Here is an 18,314-nt window from a genome sequence, read left to right as displayed (position 1 = left end):
CAATAGGGTCTTGTGGTAGCGTAGGATGCTTTCAAATATGGCAAGAGACAAGCGCCCCTCAGTCAGAATCCTCTTAGCCTGAAGCTTCCAGGGTAAATGCCGGGTACTTGATCTTGATGAAGTCAAGTACAAGTTGGGAACTGAATGAGCCCACAAGGGCAGTGACGACCATAGAGGAGCAGAGCCTGCCAGGAGATTTCCAGGCTCCCTGTGGCATCCAGCCATGTCTCCTTAGTCAAGCATTCTACATCTCTCTAGCTCCACAGCCTCTCTAGCTTGCTTTCAATTCAGGTCTCAGAGCAGCCATCTTGGCATCGTGTCGTTGGAAAGGCAACCTGAGTGAAGGGCAGGCGACGCACCTCACAGGTGCGGTCTGGACACAGCTCCAGAAAGCACTGTTCGTCCTGCACGTCAGCAGCCACTCCTTAGTCATGCCGTGCTTCTGAGGAATCTGTGCCATCTAAAAACTCTCCAGACTTTGGCCATATTGCCAGTGTTAGTGACCCTAAGAGAACCCAAGCTTTGTCAGAGAGACCAGCGCATCCTGAGACTGTCCCTGACAGAATTCTCAGGGGAGAAGAGGAGTCCAGGGGAGATGGCCAGGTGTATCTCTGCTTAGAACTTATCCTAACTTCATTTGTCCTCAGTGCTCAGAGAAACTTAGGCATTAAAAATTAACTCATGAATGCTCATTAACTCGCTCACTTTTCCCAGTAGAGCAGGAAAAACGTCTCCCCCAGGAAGGCTTTCCTTTTATTGTCTCAGCCTTAATATTTTGATTTTCGTTATTTTAAATTAAATAGCAGGCAAGGCTACAGGAAAATTAAACTTGACGGCATTTCCAATAAGCTGTGTTTCATATCAGTTGCAATATGACTTCAGTTTAGAAGCGGGTAAGAGCGGCCCATCCTGGGTGAAGAGCGTTGACAATCAGGGTGACCGGGAAGGCCAATGGTCATCATTTTCTTTCTACTCGGTCTTTACCTTTATAATTGCGTTTGGGGTGAGGTTGTGTGATGGATAATTCTTCATGCTAAGCCTGAGTTTTAAATTTTATTTTTCCTCATGGTGGTTTCAAGGTTCTTTGGTGGTCACCCTTTATTGCAATGAATTCACATATTTTCATAAAGACGTTTGAGTCTTTATTAACATCCTGTTAAATGGATGTTCTAAGACTGGTGGTGTTAAAGCTAATGTTTATAACACTTTTCTCTTAAAATGTTTTATTAAATATTGCTTGGGTTTTAAATAATATTAGTATACTTTGAAAGGAGTGTAAATAAATAATAATTTGGAAACATCCATCAGTGGTTACCCATCTAAGAGTGAAAATTCACCCTACTGCTTCATTCTACTCTCAGACGTCTTGCTGGGAATACAGCTGGCAACACAGGCAAAGAGAGCCCAGACAACCTGCATAAAAAACTAGAAGCTATGCCGGGCAGTGGTGGCGCACGCCTTTAATCCCAGCACTTGGGAGGCAGAGGCTGGCGGATTTCTGAGTTCAAGGCCAGCCTGGTCTACAGAGTGAGTTCCAGGCCAGCCTGGGCTACACAGAGAAACCCTGTCTCGAAAAACCAAAAAAAAAAAAAAAAAAAAAAAAAATCAAGAAGCTAGTCACATTTGCTGAGAGAACCCAGTATCAGGTCAATGTACAGACTGACCCTGAATCCTGGTTTTGCTCCTTCCTTTGACATCCTGGGTAATCCTTAACTTCCCTGTGGCTCATCTGTAGTCGGCACTGAGTAACTGACTGGGCTGAAGACGCTGTAGACACAGCCTGTGTGAGGTGAGTGGCCCTCATTCTCACTTCTGGTTCTGGGTTGGTGACGTGTCTCACTGTTGACAGCACAGCACATCCCACAGGACCATGTGCCAGCAACACACACACACACACACACACACACACACACACACACACACACACACACACACTCTGTGTGAAGCAAAAGAAAGACCAAAAACCACTTCAAATCCAATTGAACCTCACATGTGCAAAATGCTGGAGAGCTAAGGCCACCAGCTGCTTTCAGCTAAGCTAACGCCCACTCAGCATGAATGGCCAGCTGCAAGCTGCAACACATCAGGAATGGAAAAGCCTGAGAACTCAGGATAACAGACAGACATGTGCTTCACTGTTAACTCAGAGAGACGGGGTGGGCTGTGGTGTGCTAATCTGAAAACTAACCAGGGCGATAGAAAATAATGAAAGGTGATAGGAACTCAGGTTCATTAATGTTTGTTCATAAATCATCCTTAAACACAATGCGTAAAAGAAGCATCTGCTGCATGCACTTAGAGCTCAGCTTGTCAGGAAGACAGGCAAACAGTAAAAGTACAAATTTTCCCTCCTCAAGAACAGGCAGACAGAACTAGAAGACCAACGCAAGCCTAGCAGATACACAAGTAAGGCAGGGAACTTCAGCCAAAGGCAGGTATTCCTCAGAGAAAAGACAGAGAAGTGAAATCCACTCCCAGGAATAGAGTCCGAAGTTGAAATCTGACGCTGTGTTACCATGAATAAAAGGCTCAGGAAATTTTGCTCAGTTCAATCTTTCTTCCTCAGTTCATTTTGTTAAAGAAATAATGACAGACCTTATTTTAATCTTATATTAAAGATTTGTACATACATTGTAGACAAGTTTGCTTTTGTAATTTGGCCTTTTCTGTTACAAATGTTGCCAAGAGTTGGTTTCCACCAGACAAATATCCATGCACACTTCCTACAAGGTCCTCGAAGGCCACAGTATACAATTTAGGTGAGTCAATGGGTTGAATATCAACACAGAGATAAACTAGGCAGACAGGTCCCTATCTTTGGGGAGCTTACATTCTAGTTGGGAGCGGAATGAAAACAAACAAACGAACGAACGAACGAACAAACAAACAAACCAGCAAGAAGCAAGAAATGTGTATTGAGAGAAGTTTAAATGAGGTAGCTTGATTGACTAGTGGCACCTGGAGGAAGGTGGGAGGAGAGGGTGCTGGCGAAACAGCAGATGGGTGGGGTGGGGCTGGGAGGGAAGTGCACAGGACCTAAAACAAGAGGGTGGGGGCGACAATGAAAAGGAAGCCTCGAATGGAGTGGGGTTGTGCTGTGTTTCAGATGACACTTTTAGTTTGATGCCATGGATTTAAAGCATGAGGGGACTGTGATTGCTGCACTATGCAGGGAGCTCTACTGGGAGTCTGTGAAGTAAGTGGAGCTGGACTGAGGTGACAAAGTGGGGAGAAGAAAGCTCTCTCGTGATGTGTCTGAGATCTAAGCAGCTCAGTTGCACACACAGACCAGGTAGGTGGTCAGGCGCAAATAGGACTGGGCTTTTGTGAAGGTTCTTCGGGAGGGGAGAGTGGGGGGCTAGACTGTGGCCTGTCAGTTGGGTCAGAGGGAAAGTGAAGTAGGAGGAGAGCAGAGGCTGGCAGCAGGCCGATGCCAGCTCTTGAGCTGGAAGAATCACTGCATGAACACAGATAAGGTAAGAATCTGGTGTCTGAGAACTGAGCTGGTCCAGACTGGTCCTCACCTTCATGAGCCTGCTGTTTGTCTGGAAGCTTGGTCCTGTGCATTAGGAAAGGACGCTCCTCCTTAAAATACTGCATCCCCCCTGTCAGGGGCCTGTAGTATACTGTGCACTCCAGTGCTCCAGACAGGCTTGCCTGGGGCCTGTAGTATACTGTGCACTCCAGTGTTCCAGACAGCTCGCTTGTTGGAAGTGCAGCAGCCATCATCCGCCGCCGAAGCCTGCATGACACAGGCGGATTCTGACAGGTGTGGTCCCAGGAGCAGGAGGCCAAGGCAGTGAGGCCTGTTCAAAGCCCCCCTGCCCCAGACTGAAGACTACAGGGAAGATGTGGTGTTCATCTTCAGGGATCTGAGGCTCACTGTTCACAGAACAGTGCTCAACTAATAAAACTTTCTCCTGTGGGCAGCCTCCCTCTTCGGTTATGGCCCCAGAGTTGCCCTCTGTATCCATGGGTTTACAAATGAAAAGTATTTGAAAAAACTTATTGACTCTGTACAGACTTGCTTTCCTTACTATTTTAAAACTATTTACACAGCATATGAACTCTATTGATCAGATTCTATAAATAATCTGTAGAGGATATGTATATGCCATGAGCAAACACTATGCTTTTTAGACTTGAACCCCCGTGGGTTTTGTTTGTAGGGACTCTGAAGCCAATTCCCTTAGAACCTGATGGACAATTGTACTCAATTTTCTTTGCAAGATTTGTTTTGCAGGTGATTGCTGGGAAAGAAAAAGTCATTGTTATCTGGTAGCTACTACATACAGACCTAAAAGCATAATCCTGAACAAATAGCAATCTAGGATGAGTGCTGGCCCCCTGTGGGTAAGTTCAAAGCTTGCTCTGTCAATCTTTTTGTATCGCTTAAACCCTACTGCTGAGCGTGGTACTGAATACACCTGTGAGCAACCAAGCGCCTACGGAGCTCACCACACAGGCCGGAGCTCACCACACAGGCCGGAGCTCACCACACAGGCCGACTGACACACCGAGCACATAAAGATAGATTCCTTCAGTGTTTCAGGAAGGAATCGCCCCTGCTTCTAGCTCATGGTAGAGGATTAGAGGATCATCTCTTTGATAAAGATGTACCGAGCCCACTAAGGGTGAACTGGCACTGAGTGTAGACCAGGGGAGCAGTAACAAGCACCTTAGAGAGGGCTCAACAAGGAGGCTGCAGGGACAAGCAGCTTCCTGAAAGGTAGAGGCAGAGGGTGTGGGGGGCACATCCAGGCTCACTCAAGAGAACTCAAGAGGACACAGTGTGGCAAAAGAGGAGCCTGTAAGAAGGGGAGGGGTACAAAGGTGCAGGGCAGAGGCAGGGTGAGCAAAACTATGAAGTTAAAGAAACCACGGGCCAAGGAGCTGACAACAGGGAGCACAGAGATGATCTTAAAAGAGGAACACCACAAGCAGACTCACTGTGAGGGCTACCCAGAGGCAGTGAGATCTGGGGTGGAGGACATTCAGGACAGAGAAACAGGTTCAGGAGGGATGACGGCTTAGACAAGAGATGGTTAGGAATGCTACCCTCTCTCACACTGAATGGTGTTGCAGATATCTGTTGGGAAGAACCTTGAGAGAGAAAGGCTGGCATTTAGTGACTTCCTGGATGAAAGAGGTTAAAGATCCAAGAAGGGGGTGGAGGCAAGCTTGACCCATCAGTGCAATGCTGGTGACCGCCCACTCTTAAGATTAGAGGATACAAGGAAGGGACATTCTCTAATCACAGAAAGCTGCCAGAGGTTCCTAAGAGGATGAAATAAGAAAGCTACCCATCCTAGGTGTGTACACGTCAAGGCCAGATGGGTCCCAGTGCTGAGCCAGGGAGGAGGACACAGGCCCATCCTTATTAACCCAGAAGCTATCTCCAACTGACAACTGCTCACACGGGAAAAATTAGTTTTCTCCAGTGAGGTTTCACTGGGTATACAAACCACATTTAAGGGCGGTCCCATGCCAACCCAGCAGTATCTTTTGGATATGTTCTGTCTCATAATGCCTTAATTCTTTTTACCCTTACTTGCTTTTTGCTTATCTGTTGTAGTTTCCTGCTTTGTGTTTTTATGGATACTGCTTACGTATGTGTCCGTGTATGTGTGTGCCTGCTGCACACGTGAATGCACGTCCCCTTCCCTTTTCCTTTTCTCCATCTGTTTGCTGGCTTATTCTGGCTTGTTAGGTTTTAATTGAGCTGTTGGGTGTGGGGCCGGATGAGTTTGTGGGAGCGAGGATCTGGGGATGCAGGAGGGGAATGTGTGATCAGAATATACTGCTTGATAAAATTTATTTTCAATTAAAAAAAAAAGCTACTCATACTACTTTTTGACACCTTTACTGCTTTACAGGATGTTTTACTGCTGGGCACACAGAGGATGAGCGATCTAACAACCCAACGTTCTCTGGGTAAAGATTCTTTACATAAATGTCGACAGTACTCTATACAAAGACTGAATTGTGTGGGCATGCATGTTGTGTCCATGTGTGAAGCCAAGTATTTTCTGTTAGTACAGATTTCCCAAGATCCACTAAGAGAAGAATTATGTGTTCCAGGTTATTATGGAAAGCAGGAATGCACACTGATGCTGTTCACAACAGAGGAGTGGGGGCAGAGGGGTACTTATGCCTCAACAAGAGGACACCGCATAGAAACAGTCTTGTTGACTTTTCATTCATTCATTCATTCATTCATTCACTCACTCACTCACTCATTCATCCATTCATTCATCCATTCGCTCATTCTGCATACACTTACTGGATGAACACTTGTAGCCTGGGAATATAACGGAAAATAAAATAAACATGGCTTCTAAACTCATGGGGTGTGCGATGTGGCAAACAGTCAAAAAAAAAAAAAAATCCAGGATAAACCCACATCCTGAGAAGGGCTGAGTCAGGAGTTGAGCAGGGTACTAAGTAATGAAGGGGGGGCACCACACGGTTCAAACGAGAGGTGAGTTCAGGAGTCAGCTGAGTAACGAGCTGGGTGGGAGGCAGGCAGAAAGACACTCCATCTGAAGGAGTGAACAGAAACCGAGAAAGGTCCAGGTGAGCCAGGGTAAGAAACAGGGCAGAGGCTATGGAGGCAGCAGGGATATGCTTCTTCAAAATCCTCATTATGTGATTGCCATAGGGGTCTATTTTTCAACTGTTATTTTGTATTTAATTGTCATAATCTTTGATGGCTTTTAAATCACCCCAATGACACTGAATTTAGCCTATTTTCTAAGTGTAAAATTAATTCTAAAAATGTCTGTGTAGTGGATGCTATGGTGCTTTGTATGGTCTACCTGTTCTGTTTGCTATTTTTCCCCTAGGTATGTGAGTGAGGCCAGCCTGAAATGACTGTGAGAAAATAGGAAAACCATGTTTTTGCCCTAATAGAGGACCACTCAGAGGGCTTGGACCAGCCCCAGAGCTCGGCATGAGGGCTGTGGAAGCCTTTGGTGGGAAGCCAGCCTCCATCCCTGCTTCCTTCACCCCATACACTTCTTGTACGCCACCTGTCTGAGAATCCTCCGCCCATAGAGCCCCACTGAAGACAGTACTAAGCACCATCTGTATGGATGTCATATTTATGGACCACATTTGAAAGGGATGCTTCCTATTTGATATACACAGGCAATGTGATGATGATGAGGGTGGTGGTGGTGGTTGTGGTGATGGTGACTGAAGCCATAGAGTGTTCACTGGGTCAGACTATATATAGTCCAAGAACTTTACACCCATCAATATTTCACAACAATACTTTGAGGTACTGTAATTATAATATTTAATAAATTGTGACTGGCAGCTAGGGAGATTAAAATGACTTGCCCAGGGTCATCCAGCAAATGAAAGGCAGAAATAAATTTAGGGTCCAACTGCTCTTCTGGTCCGTGAAGATGCTCACAGACTACTTCTCTCAGACTTACCACATTTGTTGGTGCATTAAACTCTCGTCCCCACGACGATGGCTTCTCCTGACTTAAACCCCCAAATTAACAAATCACCTAGGAAGCTACTATACAAGGGTCCCCGTTGCTTAAGAAGAACGGATGATTCTAGAATCCAGCTTGTGTCTGTTGGAGAGTCTTGTGTAGGAAACCAAGGGCAGAGTGGCTTAATGTTGTTAATTGAAAGTTCAAAGATGAAAATGTAGAAAACGTGTATTTTCAGTCTTCTCTCATTTTCTCCTCTCACGTGCTCTAACCTGACGTAAGAATTCCCAGGGTGACCTGTTGAGAAAAAAACAGCTAGACAACCTTACCTGTCCAATGATAAGAGGAACTACCACCGTCATAAAAAGCTGAGAGAAAATGGATGTAAAAGGCACGGAAGAGGATGAGCCGAGCTGCAAAACAGAGAGCAGGGGTGAGGCTTACTGTGACCCAGCAGCGAAGACGGCTCAGTTCAGTAATGCAGAGTGAACTTCATTATTTCTCTCACAAGCACCAAAAATTTGGCAGTAATCAACAATGAGAAAGTGAAGTTACCTCTGATTTTCAAGTAGATTATTAAGTATTTTAACATGTAATTCTATTATAAATCTAAGATTAAGGACAGATTGAAGTTACACAATCATGTTAAATTACTGTTATTAACACTCGTGGATGGTAGAGTTATTTTACATACACCACAGTGTTTCACCTACAGCCATAACGTAAGTGATTACTGCGTCCATTTGTAGACTCCTAGAATAATAAACAAACATGTCTCATTCTCTTACATAGACATTTTTATTAATGTAAATAAAATATTTTCTAACTTTTCTTAAGTCAAAGAGAATCTTAGATCCTTTACAATTCATTGTTATACAAGTTCTAGCAAATGAGAGGAATTTTAAAACACAGCTTCTTTTTCTGTTTGTTTTCTGTATCTGTCTGTGTGTATGGTATGCGTGTGCATGTCAGAAGACAACCTCAGACACTGGCCCATGCTGCCCCCTTTGTCTGAGACAGGGTTTCTTGTTCACTGCGGTGAACATCCCGGTCGGTAGCTGGCCTGCAAGCTGCTGGCACTTCTCCCTCCTATCTCATGCTAGGAGAGCTGGGATTGTAGACATGCACTTCTGTGTTCAGAATTATAGGAGTCCTGGGGATTTGAACTCACATCCTCAAAAGCTTGTGTGGCAAGCTATTTACCTCCTGAGACACTTCCCCAGTCTTCTTTTCTTCAACTTAAAATTTCTATACACCTGTTTGTTTGTTTGCTTGTTTTTGTTTTTATTTTTTCGAGACAGGGTTTCTCTGTGTAGTCCTGGCTGTCCTGGAACTCACTCTGTAGACCAGGCTGACCTTGAACTCAGAAATCCACCTGCCTCTGCCTCCTAGGTGCTGGGATTAAAGGTATGCGCCACCACTGCCTGGCTACACCTGTTTTAAAATTTGAATGCCCCACCTGAGCACGAGTCCTAGTCCATCTTCTCCTTTGCTGACTGCTGCCACATCAGCCTCTCAGAGCCCCTCCTTACTGCAGCTGTGACCTTCATCTATAAGAGTCAGGCAGCCTCAGCTATCAAGAATCACTGTTTCCCTGGGTACTTCCTCAACCTCCTCCTTGTATTCAAACCTCTCTGGCAAGTGACAGCCTGGTTCATAGATGTTCTTATCCCTCTTCAGCCTTTTAATGACAACCTTCTCGGAAGCCACACCAATCTCCTCCTTGCCCCTGTAACTTGTTTTTAATCCTCTTATAGATGGGACTCAAATTTCATATTCGCCTGTTAAGTCCAAGTTAGGAATGCCTTTTGGAAAATAACTTTGTCAGTGGACAATGAGGGAGCCATGACTGAGAGCCCAAGGCACAACTATTAGAATTACACCTGATTTTTTAATGGAGATTCTAAGAACCAGAAGGGCATGAACAGATGTTTGTTCTACATACTCTAAGAGATCACAGATGCCAGCCCAGCAAAATCTCAATCACAATAGACGAAGGAAGAAAGACATTCCATAACCAAACCAAATTCAAGCAGTATCTATCTACAAATGCAGCTTGGAGGACAGCCTTAGAACTTGAAGATGTTAACCACACCCAAGAAAACACAAGGAAGAAATATCAGACCAGCAAACCCAAGGAAGGAGGAAAGAACCAAATCACAACAACAAAATAACAAGCAATGGTCACTGACAGCTCTCAACATCAATGGTTCTCAACTCCCCAATAAAATGGCACAAACCAACAAGTTAGATACAAAACAGGACCCATTCTTCTGCTGCATCCACAAAACACACCTTAACATCCAGGATAGATATCATCTTAGGATAAAAGGATAGAAAAAAGATATTCTAAGCAATGGACCCAAGAAACAAGTCATTAGAGCCATTTTAATATCTGACAAAATAGACTTCAAACCAAAACTAGTCAGAGATAAAGGACACTATATATTCACCAAAGGAAAAAATCCACCAAGAGGATGTTGCAATTCTTAACATCTATGTACCACACACAAGGGCACTCAAGATCATAAAGTAACATGACTCCAGCTAAAATCCCAAACGGACCTGACACAGTGAGACTGAAAGGCTTCAATACTCGACTCTTGCCATTAGGCAGGTCACCTGGACGAAACTAAATGGAGAAATGCTAGAGCTGACATGTCATAAACCAAATAGACCTAATAGATATTTACAGAACATTTCACCCAAACACAGAAGATAATTTCTTCTCTGCAGCTTGTGGAACTTTCTAAAACTGAGTACATGCTTAGACACAAAGCAAATCTCAACAGATACCAGAAAATTGAAATAATATCCCACACTCTATCTGATGCCCACAGGTTAAAGCTGTATAGCCACCACAGAAACAACAGGAATTTAAAACATTTTAGAATTGAATATTTTTATTCAACATATATCCAGTTAAAATACAACATACTCAACTTGTGGGACTCAATGAAAGTGATTCTAAGAAGCAAGTGCAGAGCTCTAAGAGTGTGTGTGTGTGTGTGTGTGTGTGTGTGTGTGTGTGTGTGTGTGTGTGTGTCTTAGAGAGCTTATACCAGTAACTTAATGGCACACCTGTGAGTTCTAAAACAAAAGGAAGAAAACAATATCCCAAAAGAGTAGAGGAGAAGAAATAATCAAATTCGGGTCTGAAATCAATAAAATAGAAACAACAACAAAAAAACAATACAAAGAATCAAGGAAACAAAGAAGGGGGTCTTTGAGAAAATCATTAAGAGTAACAAATTCTTAGCCAAATTAACTAAAAGGCAGAGAGAGACTATCCAAGTTAACAAAGTTGGAGATGACATGGGGACATAACAATAGACACCAAGGAAATCCTGAGAATTGTAAAGACATACATTAAAGTTTTGTGCTTCCACATTGGAAGATTTAGCAAAAAATGGATAATTTTCTTGATACATACCACTTACCAAAAAGATCACATAACCAAAAAATTAAACAGACCTATAACTCCTAGTGAAACAGAAGTAGGAATTAAGACTTCCAACCAAAAAGCGCCAGATGGTTTTAATACAGAATTCTTCCAGAAGAATTAACACCAATATTCCTCAAATTATTTCACAAAACAGCAACATAAGGAACACTGCCCAATTCATTTTATGAGGCCAAAGTTACCCTGATACCTAAGCCATACAAAGACCCAACAAAGAAAATAGAATTACAAATCCATTTCATCTATAAACACAGATGTAAAAATTCTCAGTAAAACACTTGCAAACTAAATACAAGAACACATAAAAATATCATACACCATGGCCAAGTAGGCTTCATCCCAGAGATTCAGGGATCTTGCAACTATGTAAACTGGTAAGTGTTATCCACCACATCAACAAATTCAGGAAAGGCCTTTGGCAAAATACAACACCTCTTCATGATAAAAGTCCTTAACAACAACAACAACAAAACCCAAGAATACAAGAGACAGACCTCAACACAGTAAGGAATTCACAGCAAGCCCATAGGTAACATCAACCTAGATGAAGTTCCACTAAAATCCATTTTCAATAAATTTTGGTCCACCCACCAGGGGACCTACCTACGTTCATTTAATACCACTGTTTGCACAGACCACTGGCTGTCAGTGTAACCATCTCCCAAACTGTGGCCTCTGGCCCTTTTCCTATACAACTGACATAAAGTAAAGAAATGCAGAGTCAACCAGACAGGTGAGGCTGAGGAAGCTGTGTGCACAGAACCTCTGGTCCACGAACGGCTTCGTACGTAACCACTAAGGGCAGTAATTACACTGCTTCACATCCAGCACACACTTGATGCACAGAGTGCTCAACAAACATGGTTGCCCCACAAACAGTAACTCTAAAATTTCTTCCTGATTCAATGGTTGAAAGCAGAAAAAAATTATAGGTACTGGAGAAACCTCAAAAAAGTTTTCAATTCTTTATTCACAAGAGTGTCTGACGAGAAGCAGCAGGATTCCAGCTCTAACTGCTGGGTGTGAACAGTCCCCGCCTCAGTCTCAGCTCACACGTTCTTGGCCCCTCTTCCTACCTAACTTTACTCATATTTAAAATGTTCATGTGCTGGGAAATGTACATCAATGGTAGAGTATTTTCCAAGCTGGTTTAGAAGACATATTGCTTCTATAAGCTCACTGATAAAAACATTTCATTAATATTTTTAAAGTAGCATGTATTTTAATTTCTCCCATCACAGGCCATTGTATACGTAATGTTTAGAAGCCCACATTAGAAGGCAGTAGAACACAGCAGTGTGCCGAGAAGGAACCCGAGTCCATTTGTCCTCTAGAACACCTGAGAACTACTTCACTGGAAACAGGTTAGAGTGACCCTCCTCTGAGGTCCTGTCAGATGAGCGGTGAGCCCACGCTATCCAGCAATGTAATTAACTGGGTTCCTAAAGGCAGAGAAAGGGAAGAAGGGATGCTGGCTCTAAAAGGAAAGAGATATTAGTGCTGGAGTCTGATTTGAAATAAGTCCTTTCCTTTGATTTGGCCACAGGGCCTACTGTGTGGTCAGTGTGACGATTCAAAGGCATCTCTGTGGAGGTTTCTCATGCTCTGAAGCGTTCGCTGGCATCCAGAAAAACAGAGAGCATCTGCCACAGGACAGCACATTAAAACATTCGAGGAAAGTACACATTCCAATCATTCTGAAGGCCAGACTTATCTCTGCTGCTCAAATAACTGCGTCTTCACATTTTAAAAAGGGTCCTGATGTGGACAAAAGGACCCTAGGAATGATGGACAACTTCTTCCATGATTAGCTTAGCGGAGCACCAGTAATTAGCAGGACGAGCTTGCAAGTTCAGCACATAGCCTGGGTTTCACGGAGATAACACATCTCATACTGCCAAGTACAGCACATTAAACAAACAACCCAGTTACTGCTTGATCCTTTCAGAAATGTTGCACCTCAAAGGAGAAAATGCCCAACTAGGTGGATTTTGCAGCTTTAATAGCTTATACTAAGAAGAAATGAAACATAAAAACCCAATGTATGAGAATGTAAATCCTTTATGTTAAGTCACTCTTATAAGGCATGCAGAAAGCCTTGAGGGTGTCTGTGTGTGTGTGTGTGTGTGTGTGTGATTGTGTGCACAGGCATTAATGTGTAGTGTTGACATGGCACAGCTATGTCAAAGACCCCACAGCCTCACTCATGGAAAAATGGCAAAACCCCGATTTGCCAGGTGAGGCTTGGAAGGAAATGGCAAAGTCTTTCCTTCTGGTCTGAATGTGTAGAAAATGTCCTGAAGACTGCTCCTATGGAGATCAGCTAAACCTGTGTGCTGAATTAAGCTATAAAGAATAGAATCTATCTCCTTGTTTACCTGTATACAATGGCCCTGCCTCTCTGCTCAACTGTGTACCATAAATGCGTTGAGCTCCAGCAGACAGCCCAGTCCACCCAACCCCAGCAGACGCTATGTGTGTGCATATGTCTCTTTTCTTTATTCCCTCATTGCCCTCATCAGGTCAAATCCCTGTGAGCCCTGCAAAGGACACAAGACACTCCGGTATGACTGAGTTCTTCTTGGTAGCCAGAACATGTTCTAAGTGTTAGGGGCTGTAACAGTGGACAAAGCACCAAGCCCCTCTTCTCAAGGGCTACTTCTTAAAAATCAAGGTCATTGGAGCTGGAGAGATGGCTCAGTGGTTAAGAGAACTGGGTGCTCTTCCAGAGGTCCCGAGTTTGATTCCCAGCAACCACATGGTGGCTCACAACCATCTGTAAGGGGATCTGATGCCCTCTTCTGGTGTGTCTGAAGACAGTGACAGTGTATTCACATACATAAAATAAATAAATCTTAAAACAACAACAAAAACAACTACAACAAAAGACCAAGATCATTATGTCTATAATGTAACCCCTATGCCTAAGGTTTAGGGGACATGGTGGAAGAAAGGATGGAATTGTAAGAGCCAGAGAACCAGAATGTCTGCTGTGAGAGAGTGTCTTTTAAACAAGACACAATATGATTGGCTAAACAAGACTTGCATACTCACAGCACCAGTAGAAATGCCACCATGGATGGGGGAAAGTGTACAAGAGCCTGCCTCTATATTCAGGGCTAAAGGCAATAATGGCTGCAGAGAGATGGAGAATCAGTTCTCCCTGAGGATGATCACCCTAACTCAGTTATCTAATCCCAAGTGGTCAGCCCTAAACATGTGTGCACATGAATGCACTCAGTCGGCTGTGTGCATGCATGTGCATGTGTGCATGCGTGTGTGTGAGATTAATGAGCAGGTCATGAGGGAGTCAGGGCATCATGGACATCATATAAACATAGTACTCATGTATCAAACTCTCAAAGAATAAAAAATTAGGTGAAATAAGAGAGAAGATGAGGTTTGTGAGCAGGCCTGCCAGTCATCCAGTATCCGGGAGCCTCTGCCTCTGGAATGTCTCCCTCCTTCCACTGACACCTGGATGCAATTTAAATCTTATTTTATAGGAATTCTTTGCAAAGCCCCTTCCAACTGCCAAATTCTTCCCTCGGCTTTTGTGGGCCACGGTTCCACTGGCCCTGGAGGAATTCTGAACCACTCATTTCCAAATCTGTTCTTCCAGGGAAAGCATACACCCTGGAAGCTGCTTTACAGCTGAGGAAGTGCTTTTTACTGCCTTAGAAACAATAGGAGGACAGTTAGACCAGACACTACCAGAGTGACAGAGATGGGCTCTGGTAGGACCAGTGTACTTCAGAAGGTTTCAGGTGTTGCTGCTGCATGGGTGCCTGGATCCACACCTTGAGAATCACAATCTAATATGCACCAGGTGCTCAATAAATATATGTGTCAAAATTTTAAACGCTTATAAACACATAGGGAGAAAGGAGACCTGATATGGTTTCTCTTCACTCTCCTAACATTTTTGAGGTAAGTGACAAAGTCTTAGGTAACTCACAACTCAAGATAGGATCAGTCCAGCCTCCCTCCACCAGTCATCTCCTATGAATACAGAAGCAACATGGAGTGTAGATTTCCATGTGACAGACACTAGTCTAAATGCTTACAATGTGTTAGGCTGACTCTCACAGAACCTTCGTGAGTTGAGTCTAACTATTAACCCCACTTTAGTGGCTTACAGTTGAACAAATTGAACATGGTTACTGTAGCTACAAGTGGATCCCTGAAGTGCAGCTCCAAAGCCTTCCATTCTACTCCACAGTGATTCCAGAAGGTTCAGAAGGTAGGCTAGGCAGCAGCAGTGGAAGCTGGATTCTCCTTTTTTTTTTGCTGCTGGTGGTAGGGGAGTGAAAGGGACAGGGGGGATGACTGAGCCATAGAACACAGAAAATCATTTGAGTGACTCTTCTCAACACTCTGAAGAATGGCACATAACTAGTACCAGATTGGATTCATCAGAGGGAAGTTAATTCAGTACACACACTGAATGCCTTGGGGCTTTAGGGTTTAATTCTGGCAGAGCAAGGTTCAGTGGAAGCACAGTTGACTGCCATCAATGCATTCATTTAATAATGACTTCGCTTGGAGAGTAAATATTACTGGTCCAAAGTAACCAGGCTCAGAAAGACAAATAAATGATGGCTCTGATGAAGGAGGCTGAGTGGCCGCACATCAGTTATCAACCTGACATGAGAAAACAGACGGAGCCTCCCCAATCCGTCCTGAGAGCGAGCTGACCTGTAAGCTGTCATTTATGCACGGGCCGTCACCTGTTCTGTGGCGTGATCAGCCTTTTATCTGATGGGGAAACCCATTTAGCCTCAGGCATTGCTATTTGTGTCTCTTTTCTGCTATGAAAACATTATTGTATTAAATAATTTACTCCTGATGATCGGCCTTCACTTTCATTAGGAAAAACAGAAAGAGATGTGTACATCTCTGTACTTATACAGTACATCTATACTGTAGAGTGGCAATGCCAGCCAATCTCTCTTGCTGGAGAATCAGCAAGGACTAACGTGAGACAGAGTGAGTGATTTACACACACACACACACACACACACACACAGAGAGAGAGAGAGAGAGAGAGAGAGAGATGCATAATCTCTACTTCACATCCCAGGACCCAGCCTTGGGGGAAGAGGAAGGGAGGAACACCTATATGTCCATCCTATTGTGAAAACCAGCATTACAGGGATGTCTTCTCAAACTTTCCTGATTTTCCCTTTCCCATGAATAACAGTTCAGCTTCTCCGTGGTCTGTGTCTCTGCTCTGTCTCTCTGTCTCTCTGTCTCTCTGTCTCTCTGTCTCTCTGTCTCTCTCTCTCTCTCTCTCTCACACACACACACACACACACACACACACACACACACACACACACACACACACACGGGTGCATACAAACAAAACTGATGACATCCTGAAGCTGAGTTTGTATGTATGCCAGGTGACGGATTCAATGTCAAAATTACTGGGATTTTTTTTTTATCAAGCCGAGGAGTACTGATTTAGTTGTTTACATCACACTAAAACTGAATAATTGCATAGAGATTATATCGAGTAGAGGAAATGACCTTTTATTTTACAGCTAAATGCATAGAATTTTTTCTTCTCTGAGAAATAAATTAGGCGTAAAAGTTTTTAAAGATAGACTAGTATGCATAGTATGGTTTCAATTACGTAGACCTATCTTCATCTTTGAGGTGTAACTGACAAAATTATTCAAGGTACACAAAGTAATGACTACACACACACAGTGTGATGATTGTCATAATCAGGCTATTTAATGTCCATCGCTTTCCATAATTTGTCTATATGATTAAAAATATCTAAGATCTAATCTCTTAATAAATTATAATCATACAATGATGTAATGAAATTAAATCATTTAACCATGTTATAACTAGATGCCAAGTCTTCCTAAAGCTGTACCCAGGTTTTGCATCGTCCTGAACCTGGCACTCATCACTCTAGTGTGATCACGTGGCACTTGCCTATTCCTCCATCCTCATTTAGCTTACTATCCTTTGTGTTTATGTATATGCTAATTTATAGTGTAAGGTGAAAAGTTACTTCCAATTACTTTAATGGGAACTTTTTTTTTTTAATTCGGTTTTTGGTGGTTCTGAGGATCAGTTTCAGAACAAAATCTCCCGTTGAGCTGTACCTGATTCCTGATGGAAAACTTTGCTCACATCATAGGCTGTCGTTCTCCAAACATGTAGACTCTAAGTGAAATGCACCCTCCTACACTGTAAAATGGCCTTTCCTAACCCTAGGAGAAGCAAAGGACTAGAGGTAGGGTCCTCAGAGATCCTTGTTGGCATCTAGCAACAAACTTGGCTCCAGACTTTCTGACCAAATAGTTCATGTTATCAATCTTGAGTTTAATTAAGCAACCAGACAGTCAGCTAGACAGTCACTTAAACAGAAAGTGCATTTACATTTCTACAGAAGGGGCAAGAGGCTGTAAGCAGGCAGCGTCTTTCCATTTGGGTGCTATTCTCTGCTCAGCACCCAGGGACTGGAGCTGGAACAGGTCAAGGGACAGAGGGACAGGCTTGACCAATGTTCTTCCTGAGTTCAGCTAGGTAGGGGAAGTCTGAGGCCAGCAGCAGAGGCCTGAAAAGAGGAGGATGGGGGTGGGGAAGGGGCTGGGGAGAATGGTGTTATCAGTGTCATCTCTAGAGTTTTTTAAAGTGCCTCCCACATGTTCTGGCTACCCCTGATTTCCCTGTTATAATTCAGTAAGGTGTGTGTGTGTGTGTGTGTGTGTGTGTGTGTGTGTGTTGGGGGTCGGGTGGGAAACAGCATTTACAATCGGTTCCACATATTGGTCACACAAAAAAGTCTCGGAGAACAACTTCTGGGTAAAGCTGTCACACACACGAGAGGAGAAGCTACCTCGGCTTCAAGAGAAGATCCTGCTTAAGGCATTTCTGAGCTGAAACATCTCAGTGTAACTCAAGGGCGAACATCAGATGGCTGGTCCTCTTTATGTTCTCTCCACTTGCTGTTAACGATTTCTGCAGCCCACTCGTGGCAACTGACTATGCAACCATAATTAGGAACATAATATGAAAATAATGATTATCACACATGACATTAACAGCAGGGTGCTGGCTAGTTTTATGTCAAGTTGACACAAGCTATAGTCATCTGAGAGGAGGGAACATCGATTGAGAAAATGCCTCCGTAAGATCAGGTTGTTGATAAGCCTATAGGGCGTTTTCTTAATTAGTGATTGATGGGTGAGGGCCCAGCCCACTGGGTGTGGGGCCATCCCTGGGCTGGTGGACCTGGGTGCTGTAAGAAGAGACTTAGCAAGCCAGAAACAAGTCAGTAAGCAACAAGCCCTCCTCCCCACCCCCATGGTGTCTGCATCAACTCCTGCCTCTAGGATCCTGCCTTGTTGGAGTTCTGCCCTGACTTCCCTCAGTGA

At 43.6% G+C, this 18,314-nt stretch overlaps 1 protein-coding gene across 7 annotated transcripts in view; it reads right to left on the bottom strand.

The window, feature by feature from the left end:
- Positions 1–18,314, bottom strand: part of Slc10a7 (solute carrier family 10 member 7) — a 210,231-nt gene that overhangs the window by 38,896 nt on the left and 153,021 nt on the right. For 2 of the 7 annotated variants that reach the window (XM_034522871.2, XM_034522870.2), the window contains one exon: positions 7,778–7,861. The exons of 2 other annotated variants lie outside the window; for them this stretch is intronic. In XM_034522871.2, the coding sequence (XP_034378762.1) occupies positions 7,778–7,861 (84 nt within the window). Of the gene's footprint in view, positions 1–7,315; positions 7,746–7,777; positions 7,862–8,142; positions 8,202–18,314 lie in introns of those variants that run through there. 3 more of the 7 variants (XR_013104775.1, XM_076915437.1, XM_076915438.1) reach the window with 3 other exon arrangements.

This window comes from Arvicanthis niloticus, chromosome 18 (genome assembly GCF_011762505.2).
Source record: "Arvicanthis niloticus isolate mArvNil1 chromosome 18, mArvNil1.pat.X, whole genome shotgun sequence".
NCBI classification, from domain to species: Eukaryota; Metazoa; Chordata; class Mammalia; order Rodentia; family Muridae; genus Arvicanthis; species Arvicanthis niloticus.
Note: the sequence above shows the minus strand (reverse complement) of the source record. Positions and strands in the feature narration are given on the sequence as shown.